General features: G+C 39.5%; 1 protein-coding gene across 1 annotated transcript; it reads right to left on the reverse strand.

Moving 5' to 3' along the window:
- Positions 1-880: 880 nt before the first annotated feature.
- LONRF3 (LON peptidase N-terminal domain and ring finger 3) lies at positions 881-21,723 on the reverse strand. The gene is made up of 12 exons (XM_064518220.1): positions 20,889-21,723; positions 19,429-19,547; positions 18,633-18,755; positions 16,181-16,336; positions 14,976-15,216; positions 14,163-14,253; positions 10,790-10,904; positions 10,234-10,355; positions 9,401-9,559; positions 8,139-8,301; positions 7,149-7,298; positions 881-6,430 (listed from the first exon to the last, which is right to left on the reverse strand). Exons 1-12 carry the CDS (start codon positions 21,706-21,708, stop codon positions 6,272-6,274), a joined length of 2,418 nt encoding a protein of 805 aa, XP_064374290.1. The 5' UTR covers positions 21,709-21,723; the 3' UTR covers positions 881-6,271.
- Between the last annotated feature and the right edge of the window lie 3,412 nt (positions 21,724-25,135).

The raw sequence follows: 25,135 nt of genomic DNA on the forward strand, positions 1-25,135 counted from the left end.
CACAAATGAAGCTTAAAAGCAGCTATGACTCATTCTTTTCCAAGACTTTGAATGAAAAGGTATCTTGGTTATTGTTTTAAATAACCAGCTCACTGTAAACGAAATAGTAATGTACAAGAGTACCAAAGGCTAGAGAAGTGCTTATAGTGCTGTAAGCCAGGCCCCCTTCGGTTCCCATTATTCTTCCTTTAATATGACAAAGAAGAAAAAAAAAACCACGCAGGGTCCTTTACAAACTGTGAGGTTTAGGCAATTTGCTTTCTATATATTTGTTCCCTCACCTCAAGTTTTGGGGTGTGACTGTTCAATCTAGGATCTGTTCTTGGTGCCTTTATTTATCTAAAACACATAAAGCAGCAGCTCACTTACTTTTAATCCAATATGACTTCTCCGACAAGAATAAGAATAGCAGCTTGGTTATTAACTGATCAAACGCACATTTTAAAAAATGATCATGACGGAAAGTTTAGGGAATTATAGTAGAACATAATAGACAAGTAAGTTCTCTCTCAGTTAATACAACATCTCTACTATACCTATTAAAGCAAAGTTTTAAGTGGCTTGCATATTTTATGATTGATCCCATTGATATATGAATACCCAACCATTGCATTATGAAAACCTGCAGAAATAAGTAGTTGAGGTAACAATACTCCTTGTTGAGGGTAAATTTCTATCTATCTTTAACTGCAGTAGTCAGAGTTTGAGAGAGCAGCAGGAAGAGCATTCCTGAAGATAGTAGACAAAATAAACTGTTTAAGGATGCATCTGAAGTAATTTTTTTCAATGCTTTCTTGTCCTGTTTGAGTATTGAAATTGTAATTGCCATGTTTATTCAGTGTGTTCATCTTTATAATTCTTTGTTATGAGAGCCAAAGACTAAAGAACACAAAAATTTTAATTAGCAAACACAACTCTCCACACAGACTTTGTCAGTACAACATAGTTATAAGTACATCTACAAACACATACAGATTCTTTGGACTATGATTTTTTTAAAAATATATTGTATATGACAATGTGAACAAATTTGGAAAAAATAAAGTACTTCAATCTTACGTAGAGGTAGCTGAACAGTACTCTGTTCAGTGATAAAAGAGTATAACTTGTTTCATTTCAAGTTCATTACAGTGCACAAAAAAGATGCTTTACAAACAAATGGAATACACAAGCCCACAAAGAACTGTTTTCATTTAAAATGGCTTGATATATTTCTGGCACTCCTGTAACCACATAGCTTGATGGAATTAAATTGGACAACTATACAGTGCCATATTAAGACACAGATAGGCTTTTCCTCCTCATTTTTGTACTTCTCCCTTCCCTTACCATTAAATTATAGAAGCTATTACATTGTTTTTGCTACACTTCTGCTCTGTAAACCTTTGTTCTGCAAGTTTAATGTAAAGACTTAAAGGTGCATATGTGTATATATTTATAAAATATATGGCTATGACTTTCTGGAAAAGCTCAAGAATGGCAACCAATAACAATACAGGCACTTCTATGTGAGGGTTAATTTAGACCTTATGAAACTCTGACATTAGTAAGCACTTCATATGATAGTAAGAGTTCAGTTTTTATTTATTATCCACCATTTTAATCTTGACTAAACAGATTAGTTTCTTGTTCCCAGATAGTATTTATTTAGCAATCTGTTTCAGAATAGTGACTTTGCTGAAACTTTACCTTCTTTTTGTAGCTGTTAAGTCTTCCAGTGATTTACTGGGCTTTGGAAGAGACCCCGGATCACCAGATCTTAAACTATGTGCTGCAGCAGTTACAAGTTAGATTGCAAAGCTGATAAGTGAAAACTAGTGGGGACTTGAGCTCATCTGACGTAGGATCTGCAGACTGAAACAGTTTGTGGAGCACTACCCTAAGCACATACAGTTTCATTAGGTTTTACATGTAAATTGTAGTTACTGTACGCTTTTTTTTTTTTAAATAAGTTTGTATGTTCTCCATTCCTAAACACTGCACTGAAATACAACTCCTGTCTGTCATTATCTTGAACATCAGTAAAATTCCAGCACCAAGTAGAAATCATTAAATCACCATCTAAACCACAAAACTTGATTTTCCATAAAGCTCTCTTCCTCTACAGTTTACTATGCAGCATAAATCTAAACGCTAAATCCAAATCCAAACTTTTTTTCCCCCTCAGATTAAAATAATCTTTGGACTAAGAAGTCAGTGGTTCAGGTGTTCTGTTAGTGAGTAGTCAGTCATACAGGACGGAAGCATAGGCCCAGCAATAAGTCAGCCATTCGGTATGACAGATGGCATTTCTTATTGCTACAAGCTAAAGGAAGAGAAGATAGCAGCACTTGAAATTAAAAATAAAGGAATAAGAAGAACTTAGTTAAAACTAATACCAGAATGTCAATTAGATCCAGACCATTCTATCATTTTATTAACGCTACTAAACAACTTTCTACAACTGTGTCTGAGATCACTTTCAGGTTTGATTTCCCCCCCGCTTCCCCCCGATTAATCAACTCCTACCTCAGGTTTATTTTCAACCAAGTCATGCCAGCCAGGATAAAAGCTATTTTCATGGAAATATTTTCCTTTAAGTTATTGCCAGACAAAGTAGCATATAAAACAAAGGAAAGTTACCATGACTGTCAGAAGCTGCTCTATACATGAGAATGATAAATAAGTTTTCTGGAGGACATAATACTTATCTGAGAGAATGTTTTTAATTAGAAACCATACACATACATACAGATATTTGGAAAGGTGACATAGCCAGCCTTTGTTATTTAATGTATTTGCATTAAATACTTCACTTACAGAAGAGTGAAGAGATTTCACAAATGAACAAAACTATCTCACATATGGAAGTCTAAAGCTTTCAAGAAGCCTCCAGGAGAGGTTTAGGTGGCTTAACACTGATATTCTCCTGGAGACTGGCAATTATTTAATTATAGTTTGAGCCTTTTCCCCCTGCCTCACAGGGGAGCAGCTTTTTCTATTTTCCTTCTTTTAAGAGGGACTGATCATATTTCCATGGAATCAAAAAATTTCCATTGATTTTAGTAATCCTAACTCAGTGATCTAAGGTCACTGGAAGTTAACCTCAATAGAGGGCTAGCAAAAAGCTTATGTATTCCTTATGCCCTAACGACAAAGACTAATCAATACTTCTGGCCACATGGGAAATGCAAGATTAAGTCATGATTTTTTTAAGCAAGATCAGCAAGACTCAGTATGGGACAAATAGGTATCTAGAATACTGTGAGAAGCATAAATAAAATATCCCCCAATTAGCATCTTATCTGATCAATGCTGTATCTATAATTAAAGTGAAGATATTTTTAAATCTATTCAGCTGTTTATTCATGCTAGTAAATGTTGCATTTACATAACTGTACCAATTAATACAATTGAAAAATTAACAATGCTGTGGCATAATTGAAAGATTTTTTTTTACTGAATTGTTATCATCTTAACTCACCAAAGGCTAAGGTTACTCTTCATCCAGCTTTTCCTGAACAGCTTTGTGTGTTCCAGCAATTTTTTTCCTCATTTTTTTCCCCCTTGGATAGATTTTGCACACTTTATACATTGATCTAGGATGCATGGCCACAGAGCAGTCCTGGACAGAATGCTGCTGTACACATACAGATCAAATTTCTCAGTATGTTGGATTTATTGTGCACATGCAAATCAACTGTATGCATTAAGTGCAACAGGTCCAGTGTTTCCAGGTTGCAACATATGCACTGGGTGTGCATGACCATAGTGCATGCACACAAATTTCTGCTTAGGAAATTCTGGCAGCTTTACCCCTGGCTAATAAAAATAATAATAATAATAATAAAAAAATTTAAAAAAAGGAGGACAATAATCACTTAAAATCAAGGATTCTTTCCAATGGCAATTTCTAAATCAACAAAATATGCAGAATATAAGTATGTAGAAAATGTAGCATGCAGGAATAAGAACAAGATCAGTAAGGAAGTCTAAAAATGAGAGATATTTAAGGTCCTTTTCTCACTGATACAAATTAAAAATGCCAGCTTATTTCTATGGGAGCAATATGGGCCCCTTATGTTATGCATTAATACATAATGGTTTAAGGAAGAATTGTATTTAATGCAGCTTCATTTCCAAACAAATAAAAATCACTTAATTATTGACTTATAAAAACAAATGCCATAGCAGGTCTCAGCCACCACACTTGTTATTGTTCAGAATGTGTATGTATTTCTATACATTGTTCACAGAGAAGCATGTAAAGTACCATCTACAGAAAAGAGTGACGCAATCTAGCAGTATGGAAACGACTTGTAGCATTTCTAGAGTAGCTAAATGCAACTACAGGATACATATTCCTTCATAAGGTTGAAACATGTTTCAGTTCCATTAGTTTCTTTGTACCCTTATGGAAAAGTCCTATAGAATTTAACAAGAGGGGAAACAGATAGTTTTATGGAAACTTAATGGCATAGAAATTACTCTTAACTAATAAATATTTCTGATGATATAATAATGGTACAAAAAACATATGGAAAAATGCATTAAATTCTACTGCATTTTTCCATGAAGGCATGGAACAGCAAACAGTGCTATCCTGGATAAAAGTAATAAAGAAACTTGGTAGTATTCTACAATATTTTCAATTCAACCTATGTGTTTTTCCACTGAAAAGGGAAACGGTAGATTAGAATAAAAGGCCCAATCCTGCTTGCATTGAAATCAGTGAAAGTCAAATTCATTCTAGTGGAGGCAAGATCAATCCCATAAAGTGGCAGGCATAAAGCAATAAAAGCTGTAAAAAGTGAACTACTGCTTTAAAACCAAAACCAAGTTACTGCTCTTCTCCTTTCTGTCCTGTTTTTACCTGCCTATAGCTAGAAGTGATCACCCTAAAATCCACTTGTTTTCCTTGGACATTAGCTGTTATTAGCAACACTACCCAATCTCTGCTAAGGAAAATGCAGTGGCTGGGTAGAGATTTGAAGCTAACAGAAACCTGAAGATGGGGGTGAAATAAATAGGATGTTTATTAAAACATATTCCTTCTCATGTGGCACAAACTGCCCTCTTCGAGCCCTACAGTTCAAAGCAACTCCCCAGCCCCCTCCCCTAAAACCAAATCCCACCAAACAATTAAAAAAAGAAATAAAACAGATCTTAACAGCAACAAGGCTTAATATAAAGAATCTATGTAATAACCCACACAGAAATGATACCAGAACTTTTCTTTTAGGAGTAGCCACTTTTCATACATTGTGGTTCTTTCTTAGCATTCGTAGCCATTATCCTTTCTTGCGAGAAGAGTTCAGATATCAATTTAACTCCAAGTTATTCTCTGTTTTGTGGAATATTAAGGGATCCTTTAGTCACCACTCTGGCCAGTTCCCACTGAAGTCAATACTTGAATTTAGCAAAGCACTTAAAAGCTCACACTTTAGCATGTGCTTGACTGTTTTGTGATATCAGGGACCAAGTTGCAAGTGATCAAGTTCTAACAGCTACGCTTGAATTATCTCAAACAATCTGTGTATACTGACGACTTCATGGCAGGCTGTTTCGGGGGGGAAAAAAATCCTTAGGCTGCGGTAGAACTGGGGATAAGTAAGAAAACATTCAAAGTATTTGAACACAAATATACTGAAAAAATGATCAAAGCAGCTGCTTGTGCACTGCTAATATTGTTTTCTCCCCAGTCATAAATACAGGGTAATAACACTATAAATAAATAGAGCAACTCATTTTCCTTTAGAGAATGTACACATAAATAATATACATTTGGAAACAAAAAAAATCATAGTGCAAAAATAAATTATCAAATGGAAGTTGTGAACATTATTTTACACAATGCTATATAAAACCTGAACCATTTGGAATAAAAGACTTTGCAGTTCACTGAAATAATGCATTAACATTATTATTTCTGCTTCACATTAAACTGCACAATTTCCTTTATCCACTACAAAAAATAAAATAAAATAAATTAAAAATACCTCTTAAGCTCTTTAAAAGGTTTATGGCAAACAAGATCACTTTTTTGTTCTATCACATTTGTTATTAATTTAGCAGTGCAGTGATTGAATAACCATCTCAGAGAGAGTTCCAAAAGGAAAGTATTGAAGCATCCATAAATATCCTTTGCTCTTTATAACTTATTTTCTTTGAAATTCAGGCTTGAAACATCCTGACACTCAAATCTGTAAGACATTATTGCAGTTAGATGAAGCTACAGGAGACACTCTACAGTCAAGTACTGTGGGAAACTTCACAGCTCTCCTTCTCACCATCACCGTGATCTTGTACGAGACATGAATGTAAGGACACGTCTGATGCCATTCAAGCGGTCTTTGAGGGATTTCATGGCAAGGAAAGGGAGCTGCGCTCTGTTCTCAAGTGGAAGGACAGCTAGGACCCACCAGCACCAGGCTGGCCCATTAGGGTTAGCCTGCAGCAAGAGAGAAAAGCAGAAGTTAGGTTATCGTTAGATAGTAAGGTCTTGTTTTTGAAGAACTTAAGAGATGGTATTTTGATAACCTGCTTGTTAAGTTGCCATCTAACTACCAACCTAATCACTTGTCATTACAGGTTGGCCCAAAACAAAAGTTACAGCCAAGCTGCACCTTTCCTAAAAATAGGATGTTAAAGGTGGGGGCAGGGAGATACAATTCTATTTCTAGCAACAGTGTATAGTTTAGGTCTTCTGGATTTTTTCTACTCTTATGTTACTATTGACCCTAATATTTGGGATGTCTGCCTCCTTTCTTCATAATTTACACATCATTTCTGCATATTTAACTTCTGTCATTATATTCTGTTAGCTTAAGATCCCTGCCATATGCAGCCCTTGAACAAGGGTATCACGATTCCTGTCCTCTATTTTCTCTTATTCATTCAGCTGGGGACACAGAGTAGGCAAGAAAGCATATAAATCTCCTGGGATTGATACTTTTGGTATTCTCAGGAAGTTATCAATATTAAATATGAACTTTCTGTTCACAACAACACTACCACGGGTGCCTGGCAACATAACGCAGACACTTAGCTCATGCAGGATAAATTAAGAAGATTCCCATTTTCATCATAAAAAGAGCATGCTTCCTACCTTATTGCTTATTCTGTGATTTCTGTCTAAAAAAGTTACATAAACCATTGATTCTGGATACCTGTGGGTCAGGATCCTTAGCTGGCATTGGACCAAAGTGACTGAGAATTCGACTTTTGAGCGCTTGCTTGAGTGAGTTAAACCACGTGTATGCCTGATCATAGACAGAATCGTGGAGAACAAGTAATGCAGCATAGTCTTGTCCTTGCACCTGAAATGAGTAGAGAGAGGAGGAAGGTCACTGTTAATTCAGTCTGCATGTTGGAGAAGGCACCAAATTCATTTTTAGGGTTTCTTTTGGTAGGGAGGGGAGAAGAAGAGAGATATTGAGGAGTTCCATGATAAATCCTGAAAAAAAATTTTTTTTTTTGTAATTTTTCTCCTAAAACAAACCCATCTATTGACACCTACACCTTCTTGTTCTCTATTCTAAACCAAAGGCAACTATCTGCAGAATAAAGATTTGCAGAATAAAGATTTTCCAGATTGCTAAATGAAATCACCTTTACATAAATATCCCATTTACATAGCACAGAACAAAAGCTTTGTGCAAGTTTTTTTAAAATTTACTGACTCCTTAGAATAGACATTTTGTCTTCCCATTGAATGGCAAAAGATACATCACCCAGAATACTTTGATTGCTTACCTATTTAAAAAAAAATTACTATAAATCACATAAAAGCTGTACTAGGCCCAATCCTGCTCCCACTTATCCAAATAGAAGCTTTCCAGTTGGCTTCCATGAGAACGCAGGCTTTTTCTTTTTTTGTTTTGTAAACTGCAAAAAATTATTCTATCTAGAAGAGTGGTAAAATCTCATCCCAGATTCACTTTGTTTTGTCTTCTGTTAAAAACCTCTAGGAAAGCATTCTTCAGAAAATGCTATGTATGTGTGCATGTGGTAATTCCCATCTTTAACCACAAACAGTAAATACCACATGGTTTGCTTTACTAGAAACAACTGTTCAACAAAAAAGGAACTCACTGAAAATAAGATGTATTTACATTTTCAGATTTAATACACTTTATATGAAATGTTTCTGAACTCACCTTTTGATCCTCAATATACTCAATATCTGCTGTATTATAGCCATCACGCTGGCTGTGCTGTATCACCTTAAATCTCCTCTTGCCGATGCTGTCCACAACAGAGCGACCATCAGCAAAGAATTCAACATTTCTTATCTCCAGAATGCAGCCATAATCTGCAAACCTATTTAAATCAGAACAAAAGCAAGTAAACAAGTCTTTTTCTCTCCACCCCTAGTTCCACAGGACTGCCATACAGTCAGTCCCTACCACAAAGGTATTTACCAGAGTCAGCTCATTTCTATCTATATTGCTTATAGTGCTGACCTGCTATAGTTGAAATTATTAACAGTTATTTTCAAAACTATCAGGAAGATTCAGGCTGTCTGATCTGATTAACACTAACTACATGTTTTGGAATACAGGGAATTTCTGAAGAAATTGGAAGTTTTATGTATACTTAAGTATACTTTCCCCATATGTTTTTATATATCTAGGAATGTTCAGTCATTTTCTACAAAAGAATCAGTGCAGTTCAGAGTATTAGAATTAAATGAAATCTATAAAGTAAACTTTTTCTCAGAACTTCGGCAGCTTTTTTGTTATTATTTGTTTTATTTTTATTTTTGTATACAAAGTAGACACCATACTTCTTATGATATATGGCTTGTAGGTGTACACCATACCCCCCCCCCCCAAAAAAAAAGAAAACCCAACCCTGCTCAATTCAGAGATGGACACATTAAGGTCCAAGTGCGTAAGACAGTAAACGGCTCAATGTAAATGCTCAGTCTGTCCTTATGAAGATCCTGTTATGCTTCTGCAGCCTCCACTATACTCAGAACACTGTAAGGACATTAATCAAGCTATTGGGAAAGATTTTTCTTTTCATAATTAAAAAAAATAAACAAAGCCACCCTGTGCCTTACTGCCATTTCAATTTGCTTGTGCCAAAGCATTAAGCAGATTTCAGAGTAATAGAAAATACACTTCCTTTTTGTGTATTATAAGAAGTCTGCAGCTCAACTTCATATAATACATACTAGCTCTAACTGTAGGTTTCAAGAAAATGGGCAGTCATATTAGACAGGATCCAAGTGCTCAAGAGGCAAACTTTGATCTTCTCAATGTCATTACTTGTCATCATTAGAAAGAAACCTTCTCTATTATAAGACTATCACGTAAATGTCTAGAACCAAGGACCTTTCTGCACCTTCCTCCAAAGAGAGTTGCCCCAGACTAAGTGGGGTAGATCACATGGTCCAAGCTTGCTGCCCACTCACCCCTTGACAGGGTCACTGATGCACATCCCGAATTGTTTGGTGCCAGTCTCCATGCACCGTCGAATCATCAGTCGATAACATGGCTCAAAGATGTGCAAAGGGCATGGGACTGTAGGATAAGCCATTGTGCAGACAAATATAGGAACATTCTTATTTAGGCTGTAAGAAAGAAAGGACAAACCAGAGATGACATTTTACCAAAATATTGGAGAGAGATAAAATACATACATTTTATGCAGTAAGGTATTCTTCAAAATTACGTCTTTAAGTTGAGGTAACAACATCTTTAGAATAAAATCTTAATTTAGTTTAAGTAAAAACTAAAATTATTCTTCCCCTTAAATTGATATCTGGCTAGATACAATGGAAATTGATATTCCACTATTATTAGCAGAATGATTTTTAGTTATGCTTTCTGGTTCTGCTAGTAAGAGTGTTAATGCATTTCTATTACTGTTTTTACTTTATTTTACTTTCCTTAATCCCTTTTCTTCCCTACACAGTAATTTCCAAACTCTAGCCTGTGGGGCTCCACTTCCACTGATTGCCTCACTCTGAGGCTTTCATAAAGGGCCACAGAAAGCAACAACATTGATTTACACCTTGTGCGGCTCTCCTGAATTTCTTCTGCTTCTGTTTATTGTTTGGCACAGTGTCTAGTTAGACTACTCAAAGCATAATTTCACCTGGACCCTGTCCTCTTTGAATCACGTGATACAGAGCAAGAAGCTCCTTTGTCAGCACCTTCGTTCATGTTCCACAGCAGCAGGAGCCATTCGTTAGCTAACAGCTGTGCTATTAGAGACTGTTTTTGAAATACATTGATTACATACTTCGAAAGCTCTGCTATTTCCTCTTCATAAATCTTTCTTCTTTCAGTGAGTTCCTCTGGAAGATATTTAGCTATCAACTCCTCCATTAGTACCGTTTTACAGTATTTCCTCATAGCCAAGCACTGCAGCAAAAAAGGAAAAGTAAGCGGTTATTAGGTCATGCCTAGCATTTCAAAGTACTGTGCCTATGCACAAGGTAATCATCTGTTAGCTCCATTTTATTACGTCTACTGCACATACAAGTGATCCTCTAAGCTTGCACTACCACTGAAGAGTTGTTTATTGAACTATTCACTAAATTACAGGCATTGTCTTAGCCAATTCCTAGGTGATTTGTCTTCCCTTTCCAGATTTTCCAAATATAAACATGGTCTTAAAGTTCGAACAGAAAAGATTCTCTACACTTTGTTAGTCCCCGGGACATCCTAGAAGTCATATTTTTCTTAAGTTACGTAGTATTTCTTTTGAGTGTGGAAATACCAAAGATTTGTGAAGGTGCTACTTGATCCTATTCTGTGGCCTCTAATTTATGCAGACTAGATCCATGCATCATTACCTCTGAGAGACCTTCTTTGCACAGGGGACATTTTGGGTTGTGATCCAGGCATCTCTCAAGGCATTTGAGACAGAATGTGTGCCCACAAGGTGTAGTGACAGGTTCATAGAAGAGCCTGGATTGGAAAAATCCAAAAACAAAAAGACAACAATATCGTGTACCAAAGTAAAAGAAAAAGCTGTTACCAAAACAGCTGTATTCATTCACTAATTTAACTACTGACTCTGCACTTCAGGGAAAAAGTTGCTTCTTGCTTTTCATTTCTTCATCCAACTTTTGTAGTTATTCACCTTATAGACTTTGTTCTTGCCACCTACTATGGAAGGCAGCCCATGAATTCTGATTTCAGTGAATGTGATGGGGAACTATGTTACTAACTTCAGATAGAGGAAAATGAAATCCCAGCCTATGTGAGTGATAAATAGTAGCAGAAGTTGAACCTTCTGAGTTTCTCTAATGAAACTGAGCAATACTTGCACAAGTGTCCTTGTGGAAATCAATGTGATTACTTGTGTATGTAGAGCTAAGCACAAAATAGCTATTTGCAGTAATAGCACAGATAAAAGTTCCTGCAATAAAATGTGTTACTAACTCTAACCTGGACTTGGAACACATTTTGTTCGAATAAAGACAGTTTTTACCTTCAAATGACTGCTTTTCTAGAGAACAAATGACGTTAGGTCCATGTTTCATCTAGAAAAAAATATTTAAATACAGAAGGCCAGGTCTTCAAAGTATCTCAGTATCTAATCTTTAACCATCTAAGTACCTCTGTGACACTTACTTTCATGTAGGGGTTTTTGTTTTCATTATTTTGATTATATGATACTGTGATTATATTATATTGCAAAGAGATGTTGCCTCACCAATTAGTATCTTCAAGAAATGCAAAAAACATGAAGGCTTTTTTTTTTTAATAAAATAATCAAAACTAGAAATGAAATATTTTTTTACAACACATTATCTAAGCATTTTAAGGTCTCAAATATTATTTTAATTTTAGTTTAAGTGAATTAAAGAGTTTACTTAAAAATATTATGGTTTATCAAAGTAATAAACTAAGTTGCTATTGTACATATGGAAATTATAAATCTGTAAACCCACATTTATTAGTATCTTCAACAATATGAATATGTTTAAGAACATAATGGACTCTTAAAAAAATTGCTATAGGCAGTTTATTCAATGTCATTAGTTACTATAAATAGTGGTATTTAAGCAAGAGACTATATAAAGAAATATCAAATGCCACACCTATCTCATTGCAACATGACTGTATAATTGAAAACCCTTCTTTGTTAATTGTTTAGTGAGCAGAAACTTCACAGCACAAAGGCTCCTTATTCCTTTGAACTATGTAAAATACCAAGTTCTCAAATATGTTTCAGTAAGCATTTATTTGCATATATAATTATTCAGCAGTGACTTACTTGGTCTGAAATGTTAGCATAAAGACAAGAAATTCCTGTTAGAATGCATGATCCTGGTCTAGCTCTCACTGAAGCCAGCACAGCTTTTCCCAGTGACTCTAACAGGGACTGGACTGAACCTCATGACTTGGAGAAAGAAAGACTATGTAGAAAGATTTCTTGTGACAGCATTTTAAGCTATTATAATGATAGAAACCAAATATTCACTCCTGCTGAGTAATGCTCTCTCATTTCTCACCAATACATTGTTTTACCATTAGTTTCTATTTTCTGCTTGCTGCTGGAGTGAACACAGATCAATAACACTTTGCCACTCCATCTGACAAACAGGTTAATAACAGTTCCTGCAGTTAATAGCAGGCAGGTCAGTAGGTTACTAGGTAATTAGTCCAAGGTATCTCAGAATCCAAATCTGTAAAATACTTCTTCAGAACATGGCAGGAAATAATTATGATCAATTTGCACTGATAGTAACAGTGAAAAAAGGTCTTAGGGCAGCTTCTCTTAGTGCAAACCTCCATTGTTATAATGAAGTTACAAAGTTCACACACCTATGGATGTAAGGGCTGTATTTGTGACTGCAAATATAGAATCAGTGCTAGCATCCCCTGTGCTCTCAGAGAACCAGAAGTCCTTAAGCTAATTCCTTTACAAATGTATTGTAGTCTAGCTGCTTCTGGTTTAACATAGAGGATGAGGAAATAGGATTAATTTTATTCAAAACATCTGAAAAATGCTTTTTGGACACAATGATCATAAACATGCAGACTCATTAAAACCAGCTAAGACCAATTGTGTAGCTTTATGTTAGAGGAAAGTTTTGCTCTTAGCAGGAGCAAGTGTTTTGACAGCTGTATAAACTTTTGGAGCATGTTTCAGCTGTAGGCAGACAGAGGGAGAAGGGGCAGACCTGATTTATTCCAAGCAGAAGTGAGTTAAACAACACAGCAGTTGTTCCCCCAAAGATTTGTTTGTTTGAAATAAATTGAGTTTTCCCCAACAGTATTTAAACAACAAAAGAAAAGGAAATCCACATTTTTTGGGCCTTTTAAAAATAAATAAATAAATTCCATGAAGAGGCCATCTGCTATTTAACAATCTAAAATACAGTGCAAGACTAACGCCAACATACTTTGTTTATAAGTTTGGGTAACTATAAAAAGACAGCCAAACAAAACTGGGTGCAGAGGTGGAAGAGTGCTGTGGAACACACCTTCCAAATATTTCTTTCTAAAAGTTAGTAACAAAAACCCTCATGTATATTTGCCGAAGTTAAAAATGTTTTTACAAAACAAGTAGCAAAATAGATGGAGTTAACAATTCTGTATTAAATCATTGCTGTCCTTGTGAATAAATCTGTTAGTTAACTGAAAGAAAAGATCATGAAGCAAGTGTTATGGTAGCCTTAGTTAACTAAAGCAGGAATTCAGCGCATCACATTTAAGCGCTAGAGAAAAAACATGTTCTTTGCTTGCAAGATCCTCCTAGTGCAATAGCAGCAACGTAGTATTTTACATGCAAACTTAGAATATTCATAGAACATGCTCCCTTTGCTATTTTATGCATTATATAATGTCATATATGGCTCTACGAATTCCAAAGGACAAACTGTGGACTTCTGCACTGTGTGTGTCTGTGAGTGGGCGTGTGTAACTGGTGAGGGGAAATCTTTCAGACATGTTCACTAATGCGCTTAACCCTCACATGACCTTATCTGTCTTTTTGCAAACAGTCACTAGTCTTGGCCAGATCAAACAGTTCCTATTCATCAACAGTGTTCAGAACCAAAGAACTAGAAAGGTGTTAATGGAATAATCAGTGTAATAAAAGCAGATTTCAAGTCAAAGGAAAAATAAGTAAAAGTAAGCTAGGAAATCTCTAGATCATACAAGAGAAAGAGATAAAGCTTAAAAACTAAAGACGTGTGAGAGAGTAACGAATACCTCATACACAGAGAGCAATCCAAATCTGATGGATCCACAAATTCAAATGGAATATGGTGCCCAGCACTACTTCCCTTGATATCAACTGTATCTATCAATAATGATAAAAAAAAGCATATTACAATATATGATTGGACACAACTACATAAACAATGCAGAATTTCAGAGACAATTTTTTCCTGTGTATCCACAAACAGTATCTGATATTTAAACATGTACTGTATTTACTTGCAGATTACTGAACCATTAGCATTATTAGAAGAATTTCTATGCAAACCATCAAATTCAGCTTTGGCACAAATTAGCATACCCCCCTCCGTTAATTTTTGTGACATTATGCCCAATAATAGAAGGCTGAATTTAGCCTTGCATTAACAATTAATGCCAAAGTATCTTTTAGTGTTTGAAATCTACAACGGGACAAATTCTTCTATCATGCCACTGTAAATGCATCCCACAGCATGATAACAAGGATGGATCTCAGATGTCATAAGCAAACAGAATTCATGCTTTTAAGCATAACATATATATTTTACTCAATAAGAAAAGTGCCCAAAGCATGTACAGTATTAATGTTTCTTACAAGATTCACAGGTTGTCTGATAAACAAGCACTTGACCCAACTTTCTTAGCCCTTTTTTAGGCTAACAATTAATTTTACAAGGAAGGTGCAGCATCCCAAGTTCCACATCATGCCCTGACTAGATTAAAGATATGAAAACCAAAGTCTAATTTGAAGCCTCTTCCTCTAAGTAAGAAAAAATTCCACTGATTGCATGTTGTGGAACTTGTCCTGTGCTTAATTAAACACACCTTTCTTCATGAGCTTGCAGGGCACCTCAGCGCTTCTCATCTCCTCCGAGCAGCACTTCCTTTTCAGAAGGCTGCACTTCTCAGAAATGAGAAAGGCAGACTCTGATGCGGAGGTGAGTTTGTTCTCCTCTGAGCAGTCCCTTTTACTCTCTGTAATTTGTACAGATTTCTTCAAACTGCCAGAAGTAGTTACATTTTGTTCCTCTTTAACAGGAAAACCATTTTTCTGTTCCACATTTATCTGCATAAAGAGAGGATGAACATTAAAAACATCAAACAGGTTTGTAAAGAAAAAAAACCCCAAACCTGTAACAAGCCTTAATATTATGGATCATCTGGAAAGACTTTGTAGGTCAAGATGCAGCAGTTCAAGAGTTGCTGCATCAGGGTCTGATTTTAATTGAAATTCTTTTCAAACTAACCCTCCCGTCCCTGCCATGTCACTGAATTTTTCCAGCCTTTATGTATGGCTTTATGGGTTGGTCACGAAACTTGATTCATGCAGAAATTTGACTAAATCTCAGCATGACACATTGTTACCACTTAGCCTATGGAAAAATATATTTTGTTTGTATCATAATGATGGTTGATATCTTCATATCAAAACAACCAAAGCAACATGAGTTTTATTCTAAGGAAATGGCATAAACGCACAAAACTCATAAAAGAGAAAGCGCACAGAGCTTCCTTCAGCAAGACTGATTTCTTTCGCAAGGGATAAAATGGTCATTCACTATCCCACTCTAGCTACAGCCTATTAACAGCCATTTCATAGAACATCGCCTATCAGCTTGTCACATCAACTCCCCAGATGAACCTGAAAGTACGTATTGTAGACTGTGATCAGGAGCTGTGGTGATACCTAGTATGTAGAGAGATGAGAGAACTGTCCCTCAAATTGGCTTGCTTCACTTCAGAGGCTCTTTACTACCCATTACTTTGAAAAGCTAAAGACAATTACAGGTATAGTACCCTCTCAATTCTAACAAAAAATTAGGAACAACAGCATAAGGCTTCTGTTAAACAAACGGAGGAAGTCAGTTGAAGAGAATCCAGTAAGTCACATTTTATGTATATTCTAAAACTCAGGAAAAATCTGAGGAAATGTATCATCCAGTCTCCCAGAGATGAAAAGAAGAGAAGGCTTCCCAATGTGAACATAAAACACATAGCAAAATTAAAAACCACATATCAGATTTCTTTACCTTGAGCAACCTTTGTAGGTTATGGCTGGTGCCTCCAGATCCCACTGAATTTAGGAGATTCCCCTTTAATCTAGAGTGATGTGACAACAGCTGCAGGATATCAGGTAAGTGTTCCTGAGCATTTCCCGGGATGAGTGAAAATAAACTAAGTAGAAGCTGTGATACAAAACAGAATACTTCACTGCTTAGTTCTTTCTTTGTATCCTCTAAGCAAAAAAAAAAAAAAAAATCAAGTAAGAGCATAGCTGAAAGAAGCACCCTTGATTTTTTAAAACCATTTAAAGAGCCCTTTATTCCATGGTGAAAGCAAAAAGAAATACAAAAGTTGATGCAATATAGGCTTAACAAACAGAAGAGATATTTTCGGAGTTAAACAAGCCAGTATGTTATTAACTATTCTCTATGATAAGTGGCACAAACATGCCTTTGTCCTCTTGTTCTGTGGTTTAGAGCTCAACAGGAATTGTTAGCATCTTTTTCAAATACGTTTTTGCTGCATATCAGAAACTTTCAGTGGAGTTAATTAGTACAGAAAGCACTCATCTCACAGGTTTAATCCATGTTCAATCAAGTAAATATCTCTGACAGTGTAAACTGTAACTATTTTAATTCACCTATGTGACAAGACAAAAAAGGAGGCAGAAAAAAAATTATCTTCATTTGCTATCAGAAAATAAGTGAATCAGTATCAACTAGCAACTTGTAGCCACTTGTACTATAGTACAGCTCATCAGATGATTAGTCAAAGAAAAAAAAAGAGCTGAATGGAAAATTCACATCCTTAAAAAACTAATTTCAGCATACTACTGAGGTGATCCTGCTGATACACGAGGAAGCCACACAATAGCTAAGATTTTTTTTTAAAAGGCAAAAGGATTCCACAGGATCATGCTCTATGTCAAAACTAACGTGGACAGACAGCTAACACAAACAGAACGTCATAGCTGCTCATGAAGAATTTGGTAAAAAATAGTATGTCACTGTTATGCAAACAGGCTTGGAAATGACCCAACAGAATATTACATCATGGATGAACTCTGTATCTGATGAGTGTGCAAGCAATTCTTTCAGTTGCAGGAAGCATAGTTTTCCTCAGAACCCCACTGCTCAGAAATTAGCTGTCCTGGGTAAGGCTATTTGTAGTCCGAATTTAGAAACATATCTATTTGTTCTTGCTTTTCTTGCTCTAGCACACAGGAAGTCTCCCAGCATGACTACGAGAACAAATCATGATACAATGACAGTGAAAGACTATGGAACATGCTGGGAAAAAGAAAAAAAAAACCCACCAACCAAAAAACCCAAACAAAAGAACAATGACAGAAAATCCCACAGGAAGTAGAAATCTCAACCACATACAAAATATGATAAAAATCTGATTGCAACACAGCCATCCAGGCCATACTTTCTCAGTTACCTGTGTGAACAGAGCTTTACTGTAAGAATTTTACCGTGCTTTTAAAAAGGCTTTCATGTCATGGCACTCAGAAGCCCAAAACTTCCCATCCCACCAGCCACAGACAAAAGCATGAATGCACTGCCATGAAAAAAGAATTCAATAAAATGAAGGTAAAGCATTACAACTATTACATTTTTATTCTCATAAGCTATCCTCGCTGTGATGCTAAGCCACTTGGCAACAACAAAACATGGTCAAAGGTGAAAACGCCAATTCATTCCAGGAAAGGAAACCATAATTAATTCTTGAGAGGTGTACAAAACAAACTAACAGTTTTCACCTAACCCCTTAAAGGGAAAGGTGAAAGATTCCACAAACTGTAGCTTAGGCTGCTACTCGAAAAAGGCTTATTGCAGATGTTACGTTGCTTATTTAGCATTAATTATTAGCAGCCTTTGAAATGATTTTAAAACAGACCTCTCCTTTTGCTGACTGGTTCTTTTCCTGGCCCCTTCACATACTGATACTTGGAGCAGTGCATGAGGGCTGTAGGAAGAGAGCTGCTGCTCCCAAGTGGAGCTGGAAGGGTGCTGCGTGTTGCATTCCACCAGTCAGTGGCCCGACAAAACATTAAATAAAAACATTTGCACTCAGTAATTGGTAATACAAGTTAGGAAAGAGGTTAGAAGTTTGATTATAGGCAATCATAATAGTCTGTGGGTGGTGATTATTAGCAACTCCATTTTATTTCTATTTAGCTGATGCTAACACCACGAGTAACTGTTTCCACACAGTGTCTGCTTAATAATGTTTTCTTGCCACCATTACCTTCAAATACAGCAGTGGATACAGCCAAAATCTGAACAATGCTCTAGATCTATCTCCCCAGCCAGCCCTTTGCGGTAATCCATTGAAGAGTGAGATAAGGGGAAAAAAAGAGTGAGCGAGAAGAGCGAGAGAGCACGCAGAGAAAAAGAGAGATCATTCTTATCCTTTTCTATGATAGATCACTGAAAATGATTAAGCGGGTCGAGATGATTTAGGGGAACTCACCTTTTGAGCCTCAGATTTGGCTGTCTTGTTCCCAGTATCTAGAGCAAGGCAGAACAGAAACTCTCTTAAAGCTTCTTCTGTTTTCCCCAGATTAGCTAATGCTTGTCCTTTCCTTAAGTGACCCTGAAATGAAATATATTCACAATTGCAGCTTTTGTTCCTTTTGCTGTGAGAATATTCAATTAAAGCAAGATGAAATTACAGAAGATCTTTCCAGAGAAGAGAAAGTTAGGCAGACAGAATTCATTACAACAGTCTCTTATTCCTTGATACCACCAGTGGCTGGATTTTTAACCACAATGGTTCTGAAAATTCTTCAAATACACAAGCTCTTACAGGCGGGAATTGAATATTCCCTAACTCCAGTAAGTATAGTTCTCCCAGCATCTGAGCCCAGTTGATCACTGGTGCAGTTGAAGCTTGAAGAATCCCGTATTCTATCTTGGAAAAATCTACTTCCCCCCCCATTAATCTCCTAAACTAGTGAAATATATATTATATATATATTATAGCTTATAGAAAAATGTAAGCACAGCACTCTTTTTAAAGACACTTTATGAACTTCAGATTCCTCCAGTGTTTAGTAGCTCATCCTCCTGTGTTGCTTATCACTCTCTTCCCTCACACCAGAGAGCACAAGAATATCATAGTTGAATGTCTGTAAGTCACAGGAATCAAAGAAGTTACAAGACTTAAAGCATCTCTCAAATTCAGTTCTCCTTGAACAATCTAATGGCTTTGTAACTGGCGCAGCATAAAGGTTTTAAAACAGAGTACAACTGAAGTCAGAACTTACTTTCAGCCAGTACGGCTGCAGTCTGCATGCTGTTTCTGCATCATGCAATGCATCTTCACAAGCTTTCAGAGTAGAGTTAATCTGGGACCGGTTGCTGTATAGTAAGTGGTCATTTGGAGCTGTAGTAAATAGAAAAAAGCAGCTGATTTAAATTATTTAAGAATTAGTTACATAAGCTTTATTCCCTAGAATTTAAAAAAAAAAAAAAAAAAAAAAAAAAAAAAAAAAAAAAACCCATGCTGTTCCTCTAAAGTTATATAAAAAACCATCCAAACCAGAATATCCATTCTTTAAATAACTATGTACTAAATCAAATATGGCAACCTCTTTGGGCAACTCCAGACAAAATGTCAGCTATGTATTATATAACTGCAGGGAACATTGCATAAATAAATGCTGAGACACTTGTACAATAAATTACCAGCTCAGACAGAGAATCAGATGGTTCATAGAAACGTATAGGAAACATTTAAGGTGGCAAGAGCAATGCTCTCGTAGTGTAGACAGAAGCTTCAAAATTATTAAGATCAAAGCTTTTAAACGGTGCATAAAAATCTTTTCGGGCTATAGTTCGACACAGGAAAACAACTGACAACTAAGATAACGAGGTAAGTACTGCAGCAGTGTAGGTGAAGTGATGAGTTACACACACACTGCGTGCTGTAGCGTGCCGGATTGAGGATGCCTTCTTTTGTCTGATGCCCCCTTTATTTAAGTGAAACTCGTAACAATTTGCCTTTACTTTCCACTTACTATACGCAGTACTAGTTGCTTATTCTCAAGCTAGGTTGAAATCAGCACGGCAGAAGTTTTCGCCGCACAACCGCTTGTAACGCTTACGAGCGACGGGGCACTGAACGGCGCCGGCTCTCCCGAAGCTCGCCTGCAGCTCCGCGGCCGCCCCTGAGGCGAGCCCTCCGCGGCTGCGGGTTTTTATTAGTATTATTATTTCTACTACGCTGCTGAGAGCGCCCACGAAAGGGAGAGCCCTGGCAGCGGGCCGCCGGCAGCAGCCGTCCCCGAGCCCGTCGAGGCGGGCGGCGGGGCAGCGGGCGCGGGGCGAGCCCGAGCCCCCCGGGGGCGGCCAGGAGCGGCGGCGCGGGGCTGCGGGTGCCCCCGGAGGCGCGGCCCGCGCCCGCGTTACTTCACCGGTTACACAACCGCCCCGGGAGAGGGGGCAGGGCGCCCAGGCCGGAGTCGTAGGCTACGGGCTTACGCAACGCGCTGCTCTCCTGACCCAGTTTCACTTCGCCCCCGAGAGCCCCCCCGGCCCCCCCGGCGGCGGCGCCTCCCCGCCCGGGGCAGGGGGCGCACAGCGGCCGCGCTCGCGGTGCCGGCCACACACCCCCCCCCCGCTGCCGGCGGCCGGGCCCCGCTTCGGAGCCGGGGCTGCCCCCGGGAGGCGCCCGCCCGCCCGCCCCCGGCAGAGCCCGTCCCGCCCGGGGAGGGGGCGCCGTTACCTAGGCTGAGCGCTTCGTTGTACTTCTGCAGGGCAGCCTGTAGTTTCTTCTCCTTATATAAGAGGTTCCCTTCGTGCCTGAGCTGCGACGCCTTCACCTGGCCGGGGAACCACTTGGCCAGCAGGTTGCTGAGGATGACATTGACCCGCAGGAGCTGCCCGGCCGCCGGGCCGCCCCCCTCCTCGCACAGGACGCAGCGCGACTCGGCCGCGCGCTCCCTCTCCAGGCACTTTTTGCAGAAGGTGTGTCCGCACGGCAGCGAGACGGGCTCGAAGAGGAAGCCCTGGCACTTGCGGCACCTGAAGACGTCCCACTCGCGGGGCTGCGGCAGGCCGGGCGCCGGCAGCCCCTCCTTGGTCCGGACGCTCTGGGCCAGGCACTCCACCAGCCTGCCCAGCTGCTCGGCCCGCAGCTGCCGGTGCCGGGACGCCAGCTGGTAGAGCTGGAAGGCGTCGTGCAGCCTCCCGCCGCAGGCCAGCGAGTCGGCGCGCCCGAGCAGCACCTGCCAGTCGGGCCCGCGGCTCCCGGCCGCCGCCGCCGCCTCCAAGTTCCGCGCCGGCAGCGTCTCGGCCGCCGGCTGCAGCGCGCGCCGGCTCTCGGGGCGCGGCGGCCGCGGCGGGGGCAGGTGGGAGCCCATGGCCGGCGGCCGCGCTAGCGGGGGGCGCTGGGGCGCGGAGGCGGCGCGGAGCGGCCCCAGCCCCGGCCGCAGCGCCCAGCCCGCCGCCGCCCCATGGCGCTCCGCCCGGCACCTCTTAACGGCCGCCGCGCGGCCCAGGGTTATATAAAGCGCGGGCACGTGACCGCGGGCCGCGCCGCTCATTGGGCCGCGCCCGCCCGAGCGTTACAAAACCAGACAGTTTTGTAACCGCGCTCGCCGCCTTCGGCGCCGCCCGGCCCGGCCCGGCCCGCTGAGGCGCGGCGCCGCCGCTGTGGCACCGGTGCGCGCCCTGCTGCGGGGTTCGCCGCCAGGCCGCGCACCGCCCCGGGCCGGGCCGGGCGGGACCCTGCCCGCGCGCCGCGCCCTGCCCTCTCCAACTGCTGGAAGCGGAGCAGAGCGCCGCGCCCGGCCCCGGCCCCGCAGGCGGCCCGCGCCGCCCCGTTTACTTCAGCAGGAGCAGCCGAGTTAACACACGCACTTGTGAAACGCTTTCGACCAGACGGCCCGCTGCTGCACGGTGCCTAGTTACGTCTGACCCACTGACCTACACTGCCACGGCGGTGAGTAACGCCGATCATCCCCCTGTCTGCTCTGCTGGTACCTCCGGCAATACCAACGAAGTGTCAGTCCAAAGCAACACCGAAAAGCCAAGAAACCCATTTCCTGCCAGAACTGGAATTTCAGAGGGTTTAATTACACGGTTAATCACTCTCTTTAAACAAATCTATGTAGCAGTGAAGCTATTTTAATTTCTGTCAGCTCATCATGCTGCTCAGGACAACGGAACAGAAAATTAAAAGGAAATATCCTGTTTGGTCATGCAGCAGGGCATGCGGGATAGCTGCAACTGCGCACACCGGCTTCTAGCTAAAAACAACACAGGTCTTGGTGCGTGTAAGCTCACTCGATTGCAGACCAGCTGTAATATGCACATACGCACCAGTTTTCCTTACATGAAAAGATCTAGCTTGTTGTGTAACAACTTGGGCTAAACATAATCTAAGGATGGATGCTGAAAGATTAAGAAAATTACCTGCGTTACCATGTAAATACCACAGCTAGTAGTCAGAACGTGAACAGGAGCAGTTGTTTCAAAGTAAGCTGTCTGAGCTTTTGCTTGCAGTTTTACATGGATCTTATAGCTAGTTTCTAGAAATGTCCGCAACACACACACATGTATTTTCAAAGACTCTAAAAAATATAGGCCACTTTTCACAGTCTTAAATCCACTGCAGAGTTTGAAATCTCTGAGGATATCCTATTAGTGACACTGGTGGCCTCCTCGCAAAGCTCAAGAGAGGCGATGAAGGAATTCACTTCCACTTCTCACCTACAGAAGTGCCTGCACTCCCCAGCCTACGCTGTGCTGCTGTGCTGTATGGCGTAAGCAGGCAGTAAGGGACAGGCCCTGCCTGGAGGGGTGTAAACAGACAGGACAAGAGATGGAAGGAGGGAGAGGTTACATGACTTTTGTAAGAGCTTATTTACAGAAGATGCTTCAGAAAGTTCAGACGAACTTAGATTTAAAGTGAAAAACTAATTTAAAGTCACTTATATTCTGGATCTTAATAGTATACACTTTAATAATAAGGATTAATTTAGTGATGTTTATCACAGTGTCCTTGTGCTTATAGAGAAAGCCAGATGTATTACCTGGGAATAGCAACCAGCCATTAGACCCTTTAGTTGTCTTGGATTGCCATGGTGCTAGGACATTTTGCACCTGCCCGAAATTTGGCGACTGTCTCTGGGGCTCTTGAATCTTAAAAACAAACAAACAAATGCTATTGTACCCAGGCAAGTTATTTAATTGAAAAAAGAAAAAGGTTAATTGAATAATAACTGGTTTCAGTAATTCTCTCTGCCATCAGTTAAGTCAGGCAATCATCCAAAGTACAGCACAGCCTGTTATCAAATAGTTCAAAAAAAAAAAAAAAAAAAAAGGTAGGACACTTAAATAACTTAGTTTCAATTAAGCAAGGGCAGAACAGTGCGAAAAAAATCAGCACATGTGCTCAGAAGTATATGCTATGCTAAAACAAACAAACAAAACAAACAAACAAACCTTTCCTTCCCATTAAACCCAAACTTGCTTACAGGGCACAGACATCTTGTTTTCCAACTTCCAGGCCAAAAAAAAAATAAATTATGCTATATATATATATATATATATATATATATTTATATAAAAATCTTACCAAAGGAAAGAAAAAAAAGGAAAATATTTTCTTGTAGCCCTGAGGTCGACAGTTGTCTCTGTTGCAAAACTATAGTCTCAGCAACCCTTCTGTGTGCTATTTTATAACCATTGTCCTGAAAACCACTGTGAGTCAAAGCCTATTCAAGCGAGGGAAAGTGACATAACCACCAGCTACCAGTAGCAATGCAACAACAACCTCTCTATCAGGGATATGACAACAGTATTTACATAGTTACATAGCACACACTTAAGAGGTAAAAGTCATAGTATAAAAGGGGGGTTATTAGCACTACGTGAATTCAAAATAGGGAATGGAAATAGATTATCACAGAAAACTTAATCAGGGTTTGCGCTCTGAAAGGAACTTCCACGGGATCTATTTACAGTGTGTGAAAGCCTCTGCGGGGCTAGCTAACAGTCTGATCACTTGGGACTAAAATGAGTCTCAAAGAAAAGCACTGTGAAATGTACCTCTGGGAATTCTTGTACACCACCAGGAACACAGCTGAAACATTTCAAAAGCAAAGGGCAGCTATGCATATCAACTATATTCTAGTGGTGGGAGCTGTATGCTTACGAGGAGTCAGAGCACAGACTTTTATCCCAAGCTGGAAAACAGTTAAATCCTTATCATGGATGGCCTATGGGAAAACGCTTTGACTTCTTAGGAAAGAAACCAGCTGGCACTGCCTCTGCTGGTTCCTGGTATGTGTGTTGTTTGGTAAACGTTAGTAGTGCGTGGGGTGTAACAGGTACAGAGTGAGCCTTACAGTCACAGTCACTAACTTCAAAGAATTTCAAACCTAAGGTACCGCTGCGCTGCTCACCAGAAGTCAAACAACCACAAAATACTTGGTCCTGACATCTGGCCAAGCTCTGCAAACATTACATTAGCAAAAACAGCTGTGTAAGAATATACGTACTCAATCCAGATTTGTTGGATTTTTGTATAACAGATCCTGAAAGCACAATTTGGAGCTCTCATACATTCACACATACATTCATGGATTTGGAGCAGCAGGGGGTCATAAGGTATATTTGATTAGAAAGCAAAAAAAAGGCAACCCCCTACCTATCTGCATTGTTCAAGAGATCAAGAATTGATTTATCCTTCACTTACACAGAAGAAGTTAAAGCTAGGAGGTGACTCACTCTGCAAAAGCACATCTCCCTTCAATGATTTTTTCTACAAAGGGAGGTTTAATTTCTTCCTTTTAATGACAATGAGCACAATACCAATCTTCTTCCAGCAGTTAATGACTAGCATAACAGACAGTATAAGAGCATGACTACATTCTTGAACCTTCTTCTAGATTTATAATCTGCATCATAGTTGAGACCACAAAACCAATCAACAATTCTATTTTTTCCCCTTCTTTTATACAACTA

Source organism: Dromaius novaehollandiae, chromosome 11, assembly GCF_036370855.1.
Source record: "Dromaius novaehollandiae isolate bDroNov1 chromosome 11, bDroNov1.hap1, whole genome shotgun sequence".
NCBI classification, from domain to species: domain Eukaryota; kingdom Metazoa; phylum Chordata; class Aves; order Casuariiformes; family Dromaiidae; genus Dromaius; species Dromaius novaehollandiae.